At 36.8% G+C, this 8957-nt stretch overlaps 1 protein-coding gene across 1 annotated transcript in view; it reads right to left on the bottom strand.

The window, feature by feature from the left end:
* Positions 1-5102: 5102 nt before the first annotated feature.
* Positions 5103-8957, bottom strand: part of NDUFS1 (NADH dehydrogenase (ubiquinone) Fe-S protein 1, 75kDa (NADH-coenzyme Q reductase)) — a 22606-nt gene continuing 18751 nt past the window's right edge. Inside the window, exons 16-19 of the mRNA XM_004674354.2 lie at positions 8304-8479; positions 8007-8141; positions 7845-7917; positions 5103-6776 (exon numbers count right to left, since the gene is read on the bottom strand). Of these exons, the coding sequence (XP_004674411.1) occupies positions 6685-6776; positions 7845-7917; positions 8007-8141; positions 8304-8479 (476 nt within the window). The 3' untranslated portion in view covers positions 5103-6684. The remainder of the gene's footprint in view (positions 6777-7844; positions 7918-8006; positions 8142-8303; positions 8480-8957) is intronic.

Genomic DNA, 8957 nt, shown 5'->3' with positions numbered 1-8957 from the left:
AGCAGTCTTGGGAGGCCCTCCTTGGTGGTGCAACCAGTTAATGCACAGCACTGCAATAGTTGTTCAATCCCCCGGCAGGGAGCTGACCCACATGGTGCAGCGGACCTCTCCCAGCCCACCTACTGCTCTCTCAGCAATGTGTTTTGGTACACCTGCCTGTTCTGCTCCCCACTCTTGTCTCTCATGAATCCTTTCACCCCCTGTACCTCTGACCCATACCCCAGTTCTGTATGCATAAGTAAATCTTTAGAAAGATAAAAGGCAGTCTTTAAAAAAATCTAATCTCTACAGTGACATCACTATTCAATAAAAGTGAATTAGTAATCCACTCAAAGAAAGATTACATAAACGTAATCTGGGTAGGCAGGGATTATTGGAGCCAGTTAGAGACTGTTTACCTTAATATATAATGTGCCGTTGCATGCAGTAACACAATTTTATACATTAAAATTTTTTTCATCAATTTAAATACTGACATAGCTTCATTTAAATGTTTTAAAAAATGTAAAATCAGTATATCACTGTAAACACTTTCAAATGTCCAGATGGATGTGCAAAGTCCTTTTCCTTATGCTAGCGGAACTACTCACAATTGTTCTCTTGACATGTGCTCAGATACTTTGCACATATACATAAACTAACCTAAGGACACGGATACACATTTATTGTATACTTACTTTATATCCTTAATGTAGCTTGCAGTTCTTTACATATCAGCAAGGTGAAAACTTGACCATTCTTTTAAACATCCTCATAATGCTTCATTTTCTGATTATACCCATTTGAAAAGCAGTCCCTTATTGATAGATTTTAACTTTTTGTTTTATCTCACTAACAATGGAAATGTACACCCTACCCATATGTTCTTGCAAATGCATGCTGGTATATATTTAGGAAAAATTCTCTGAAGTGGATTTGCTGCATCTAAAAGATGTGGATTAAAATTCTGACATGGCGGGCCCTCCCTGGTGGCGCAGCGGGTTAAAGCCAGCACTGAGAATCTAAAGCCGCTTCCGCATGAGTTCGATTCCTACCTGCCCCGGAGGTGACCACATGGCGTGGCAGACCTCTCCTGACCCGCCCGCTGCTCCCCTCAGCAGTGTACTTCGTCGATCTGCCTGTTCTGTTCCCCACTCTGTCTCTGGTGAAGCTCTCGCCGCCCCTGAGCCTCTGGCCTGTACCCCAGTTCTGTATGCACAAATAAATAAATCTCAAAAAAAAAAAAAATTCTGACATGGCGCAAGTGAGCCCATCTCCTTAGATTCTGGCTCACACTTGGTATTGAGAAAGTTGGTGAGGTCTGGGCACAGACACCACTGCTTTATGGACATGCCTCTACTGGAATATATCGTGACATTACTGTAACTGATCTGTTCTCTCTTTACTGCACTGTTTCTTGAGGACACAAGCTGAATTGTAGTGCGTAGTAGTCCCAGGCACATGTAGAAACTATCTAAATGTTTATTAAACACCAGAGTTAAATTGAAGGTTTTGAGGTGTCACTGAAACAGGAATCAAAAGAGCTGGGTCAAACCACAAGAACTGCTCCTAAATTGCCCTTTATTTTCTCTGTTCTCCATTCCCACACAATTACAAAATGCATGTATAATACTAGATTTTCTTCTGCAGTCTTTTTTTGGATCTACAATTACATTCTTCTAAAAAGCATAGTAATAAATAATTCATCTTATAATCTTTTTAAGTACCAATTCAAATTAAATATTGCAAAGTAATCTCAAACCCTAGACCATGAATTTGCCATATATTTCAAAACCAATTTTGTAGTGTAAGTTACCTTAAAAATATTAAATGTCAAAGATTGATTCTCAATCATATTTAAGTCAATTTTTAATCCTTAAGCATTTGCAACAGTAAAAGCTACAAAGAAACACTTCAAGCAGAGTATTTGAAGTTGATATCCTTGTTCACTTAAAATCTAGACCTGATATTGTTCAATTGTATCAGTAAGATAATCTTATCTCTTGGGCTAGATTAAGTACACAAAGTACTATGCAATTACTAAGACATTTTAAGATGTCGATTATTAAAAATTATTAGGGAATTATTAGCTTATTTTCATCTTTTTATAAAAGATGGTTATGCACGTTTAACATATTTTTTGCTCTAATAGATCTTCATCAGATTTTTTGTCTACTTGTTTCCGTAAGTTGAACCAATCACAGACATAAGGTGTCTAGCAACGTTACAATGGAATTAGTCTCAAGTGTTGTAAGGGGCTTAGGGTTAAAGACAACTCTGTCAAGTTACCGCCTGCCACTGCAGCACAAGTTCCCTCCCTGGCTAGGGTGGTGACTCACATGGCTCAGCAGACTTCTGTCTCACCCATTGTCCTCCCTCAAGCAGTATACTTCAGTTCTGCTCCCCATTCTGTCCCTGGTGAATCCTCTCACCCCCTGCACCTCTGGCCTAACACCCCAGTTCTTATTTGTATATATTTTTAAATGTCCTAAAAATTTTGTTATACTAGTATACTCATGAATTTCTGCCTGAATAATGATTTCTGCATAAAGTAGGATTTTGTTAACAGGATTTGTAATGACAATGCTAGTGACATTTTAACAACAATCACAAATGACAATGTTAACATTAAAACAAAACATACTTATTGTCACCATTTTGGTTACTAGCTGCTTAAGTCTCCTCTCCTTGGTAGCTTGAGTAGTAGTGGGGTGATTTGTTTGGCAACAGTAAGACTAACAATCTATATTAATTAAGCAAAGGTATATATGGCAAAGGTTTATGTTGGCTGTCTCTTTATACACATTAATGGCTCTAGCCCTCTTTCTGTACCCTTTACAAGTAACCATTGTTTTTTCTCTTAGCAGTAATCTATGGGTTAAAATAGAATCACTAGGGGCCTCCTTGATGACTCAGGTGTTGAGGTCTCAGTGCTATCAAGCTATGTGCAGCCACTGTAGCATGAGTTCCATCCCTGACCAGGGAGCTGCCCAGGTGCACAGACCTCTCCTGTTTTACCCTTTGCTCCCTCAGCAGTGTATTTCAGTAGATCAACCTGTTTTGCTCTCCACTGTGTCTCTGGAGAATCCTCTCCCCTTGCACCTTTGGTCTACACCCCAATTCTCATATGCAAAAATAAACTAATTTGAAAAAAAAAAAAAAACCCAAAACAGAATCACTAAATCTTAATAACAGAGTCCTGCATAATAAATTTTCACAGCCCTGGTGAATTGCCTATAGCAACGGGTAAAACATGGTGACTGACTGGACCATGATTAAGTCTTATTTCTGAGCTTTAAGACTGCACCTTTTAAAAAGTACATAAGCTGGAGATTTATTATGCTAGGTATGACTTTTCTTCACAATAGAAAGAAATGAATTTTTCATTTGACTCACTTAGAGTTGGGGCTTTTAATTTTAGGATCAAGGATTCCCATGATGCACCCTCCTGTCCTGAAACTATTAGCAATATTTCTAGCAGGCATTTTCCTATCATGATGGTCCTCAGGTAAACCTTCAGTATTAATTTACACACACTGAGTAGTTGCATGAAACAGGCTGAGTTTTACAGGTTTTGCTTTAATTCTCATAAACCCTACAAGGTTGAAAATATAAATTTAGGTTTATTTATTCGTACAAGAACTGGGGTGGAGGCCACAGGTGTGGGGAATGAGGGTTCACCGGAGACAGAGTGGGGAGCAGAGCTGAAATACACTGCTGAGGGAGCAGCAGGTGAGACAGGAGAGGTCTGCTAAGCCATAACCCCTATGCCACCAGGGAGGCCCAAAAATAAGTATAATTTTAAAATTAATTTTACAGGTGAAGAAATTTTTTTACGTAACTTTCCCAAAGTTGAACAAGAATGAAGTATTTAAATAATTCTGCAGTAATATTACTCGTATACTGAGTATCACTAGGGAGATGTAAAGCTCTTTAGTAATCTATTCATGATACCATTCACAATACATTTGGGCATCATTCCATAGGGGGTTTAGGTTTTAAGATGTTTTGTGTATATATTCTATATATTCAATTTTTATAATTGTCCAAAATTTTTACTTGAAGCAACAGGGTACAGTAAAAAATACATGTCTCTTACCTTTTAGTTTCTATATCGCAGTCTCAATACCTATAGTTAACAGAGTATTTCAGACTCTTCTAAGGGGACTTGGATTTGACTCTGTAAATGTTCTTGTTAACTCACTGTTTAGAGCATCATAATTCCTAGGAATATAAATTGATGAAGTTACTATGGAAGAGGGTATGGAGTTCTTCAAAAAGAACTACCTTATGTGATTTAGGGTCCTTCCCTGATGGCACAACAGGTTAAAGCACAGCACTATGAAGCTAGCCACAGCTACTTCAGCATGAGTTTGATCCCAGGTCGGGAAGGTAACCCACGTGGCGCACAGACCTCTCCTGTCTTCCTGCTGCTCCCCTCAGCAGTGTACTTCATCAGTCGGCCTGTTCGGCTCCCCGCTCTGTATCTGGTGTGTCCTCTCACCCCCTTCACCTCTGGTCTGTACCCCAGTTCTGTATGCATAAATAAGTCTTTAAAAAAAAGAAAACAGGCCCTCCCTGGTGGCGCAGCGGGTTAAAGCACAGCACTGAGAATCTAAAAGCCACTTCCGCATGACTTCGATTCCCGCCTGCCCCAGAGGTGACCACATGGCGTGGCAGACCTCTCCTGTCTTGCCCACTGCTCCCCTCATCAGTGTACTTCATCAATCTGCCTGTTCTGCTCCCCACTCTGTCTCTGGTGAATCCTCTTACCACCCCTGCACCTCTGGCCTGTACCTCAGTTCTGTATGTATAAATAAATCAATTCTAAAAAAAAAAAGTCACAAGAAAATGTTACTATGCAGGATAATAGATATTAATTAGAGTTATGTCAAGCATTTCACAGTATATACAAATATGTTGTACACCTGAAACTAATAGAAGTCCATTTATGTCAGGGGGAAAAATACCACAATTCTACCAGCAGGTTATTATTCTCACTTGTATGTATTTTTCTTCAATCTTGAAGCTCTTCTTCAGGGTCTTCTTTCTCCCAGCAATCATTAAATGTTTGTGTTTATCATAAACTGAATATTGAGCATCACATGATTCATAGGTGCCCATAAATTTTCATGTTTATATAAAAACCAACACGTTTATTGAATATTACTAACCTCAAACATGGTATTTACAGTTCATACATGCTGCTCAAGGACCCAGGGCCAGTTCAGGCATGTTTCTCTTTCTATCCATTTGAGTGCAATATCCTCATGCAAACAATCCTATGAAGTCTGCACACATTTGGTGTAGAGTTCTGCATAAAATACAAAACTGGGCGGGTATGTGCCTTTGAGGACAGCCAACAGTGCTAAGGGGTGAAGAAAACAGAGAGCTAGGAAGTTTGTACTGAATTCAAATACTTTCAGGAAGTTTGTATTTTAGGTAACTGAGAATTTAAGCAATGTATACAACTTTAAGACAGAGCACTAACGTGGATAAACTAAACAGTTCCGAGAAGGCTGTTATAGGTGACAAATTATGTACAACTTTTAGATACTGATGACATAGTATTTTAAAAGCCTTATTCTCTACTATATAAGGAAACTTGTATGCTATAGTTAAGTCTGTAGTGAAAGCAGAATTATATAAAAGGATTCAAAAAACAGGTTTTGATAAAAAATTAATACCTTTAGAATAAAGCTGAAAAAAATCTTTACTTCCCTGTCTTAATTGAAAATTACAAAAGCTGTTAGATTTATCTTGTATTATTGGAACAATTTCGTTAATTTAATTCTAGAGTTGGTGTTAACATAATGAATATGAAACAGTGAGACAAATTATCTCTTGAAACTGCCCTCATTCCAAGGGTGTGTCTGTAATCTATGACACAAAGAAAAATGTCATATAAATCACAATGACATTATGTAAACATTAAAAAAAAATAGAAAATGTGTTACCTATTAAGCTTCTCAATATTATTTCTTAGATGTAACACCTACTGAATCAATATTAATGGGTAATGGAGTAAATTATATATATCATTTAAAAAGAATGGGCTGCGGAGACTGAGAAAATTAGGTTTGAGTCTGACTTTTTTGCTGTGTGGTCTTGGGCAAGCTGCCTAATAAACTGGGCTTCAGTTTATTTGTGCAATGAAATAGCACTAGGGATGTAGCAAGGATAAAACAAGTTGATACATGCAAGACCTCAGTGCTTAGCATACAGAAAACGCTCAATAACCATTAGCTCTCATTACTATGATTACTCAGTGTCCAACACATATCTGACATATCACTATATTTCCCTATTCAGCTTGACAAAAATATTTAAATCTTTTCTTCAGTACTAGAAACAAAATTCTAATGGTCTAATGGAAGCTCTTCTTATTTCGCCATTTCAAAACCATAGTGATCTTAGAAGAAATCATTATTTTAAGTGTTTGTATTTGCCGCAACATCAATGCTTTTACATGAGTGAGCATGAGTACAGATGTTTATTAAACCACTTAACAATGTTGCACAGAATACATATGTGTGTGTTTGAAACCTCAAAGTTCTCTGCTAATTACAGTATAGTTTTCAAAGAAACACCGTAGAACCTTAAATATTACATCATTAGGACTAATTTTTAAAGAGATAAACCTCTGAGATTATTCTAATATAAGTGTCCATTATTTGTAGTAAAACTGGGTTCCTACTAGATGTTTCAGCATATGGATGTCTCCTCTACTGCCTGGGCACCCTCTGTAACAGCTTTGACACACTTGGCCATGGTCTGTGAGGCTCTGCTAATTGCATCTGAAAGATAAGAAAATGTGTGTTTTGAAAATATAACTTTATAAATATATATGGTAAAACTTTCTTGTTGGCATATATTCAGGAACAGGAAAAACACTATAAAACTATATGCAAATTCTGTGTAATTAATCAATAAATTGTCTCTTATTAGCTAAATAACTTTAATAAATACCCCGAGAATGATTTAATAGCTATACACAACCAGATGATGTGCTAGTGCGCAGCCATTATAAATACTCAGGAAAGTACAGAAGGCATAGAAAAGAAATCTGCACACACAGTTACTGAAAAAAGGTCACAAAACAGTATGTGTACTAAAATCTAAAATCCATTGAAATGTGTACCACATACGGTGAATTTTATAGTACATGAATTAGATTTCAAAAAAGCTGTCCAAAAATATGCAGAGTAAATTCATATCCTCAATTTTTGTTGAAATAAATAACATATGTGTATATCACTAGAATATTGACCAAAATGTTAAAAAATAAAGGTAGTTATTTACAGATATAGTGGGGGTTTTTTCTTGTTTTGACTTTAGGGATGTTTCTATTCCAAGAGTAACTTTCTTAACATAACTAAAAACACCAATTACAGTCATAGATAAAAACCACCCAAAAATTCAAAACATACTACCTGCTTTTAGATAGAAAATTACTTAGTATCATGTATCAACTACCATAACCTAGATACTATATCAAGACCTATAACAAACAAGCTTAAGTTAGTCTGCATTCCTTAAAAACATTCCTAACAATTTGCATCAGTACTGTTTAGCATGTTTCACAACTAAGTGAATTTAGTTCTATTATAATTCCCAGAAAAACCTTAAGAGTTGCTTGCCACTCAAAAAATTTTCTCTGAACTGCTAAACAAAGGGATATCTTATATACAATAAAAAAATTTTCTATCTAAAATTCTGTTAATTCTGCTTAGATTTTTGAAGGTCTGCTTGCATTTCAGAAAAAAAAAGAAATCAGAACAAAAATCGGGAAAAATAATCTTTAAAATTCCAATTTGATTCCTTGCCATCTTTCACATTTGGCATTCATGTTGACAATCACATACCTGTCATGTAGAAGTCTTTTATTGTTAGCTGAGGTGGAACAAGAGGGTCAGCAAGAAGTTGCTGGTTCACTAACTGCAAAAAAAGGAGGAAGAGATAATAGTACAAAAAATTGTTTCATCAGAAGCTACACAATTATAAAAACTGCAATAGACAAATTTTACCTTGGAGAGCTCAATTGCTTGCTGGAAATAATTAGCTCCTTCAACATCATCATATCGAACAAGATTAGGAGAGACTTCTTCCAATCTATTCCTTACTTGATCCAGAGTATCATATGGAAGAGTGATACCTGCAATCTATAACACATCAGGTCCCATATATTGACATAAATTTTCAGTACTTAAAAAAAAATTATTCAAATCATCTCTGCATTTCAGTTTCATTTTATCTTCAAAGTCACTCTAACATATAACTAACATATCAAGCATCTCATTAGTACAATCACTAAGAACAAATACCTCAGAGAGGGCTCTTATAATTTTCCAGTCTTCTCTTGCCAAGCCAGGAGGTGTGACTGCTACTTTAGTCTGCTGAGCCCTTCCCTCAGTGTTGACATAAGTAGCAGACTTCTCTGTATAAGCAGCTCCTGGGAGAATAACATCAGCCATCGGTGCTCCAACATCACCATGATGTCCTGTAAAGAAGATGGCAAATGGCAACCCACATTTTATAAAAACTGGACATAGTATACATATTTTTTAAACCTCATTTTTAAAATTAAAAATATTTTTAAATTGAGGGCCCTCCTGGTGGCACAACAGATTAAGATGCAGCACTACAAGCTAGCACAGCCACTTCGGTGCGAGTTTTATCCCCGGCCCAGGAGATCTTGCATTTCAGAAACAAAAGAAATCAGAACGAAAATTGGGAAAAATGATTTTCAAAATTCCAATTGACATCTGAAAATCTTCAAAGATTAAAATGATCAAATATTATCACTAACAGGTGGGAATCATGGCGTAGCAGACCTCTCCTGACCCGCCCGCTGCTCCTCTCAGCAGTGTACTTCGTTGATCTGCCTGTTCTGCTCCCCGCTCTGTCTCTGGTGAATCCTCTCATAGCCCCTGCACCTCTGGCTTGCATCCCAGTTCTGTATGCATAAATAAATCTTA

Source organism: Condylura cristata, unplaced genomic scaffold (genome assembly GCF_000260355.1).
Source record: "Condylura cristata isolate star-nosed mole 26May11 unplaced genomic scaffold, ConCri1.0 scaffold00002, whole genome shotgun sequence".
Classification (NCBI taxonomy): domain Eukaryota; kingdom Metazoa; phylum Chordata; class Mammalia; order Eulipotyphla; family Talpidae; genus Condylura; species Condylura cristata.
Note: the sequence above shows the minus strand (reverse complement) of the source record. Positions and strands in the feature narration are given on the sequence as shown.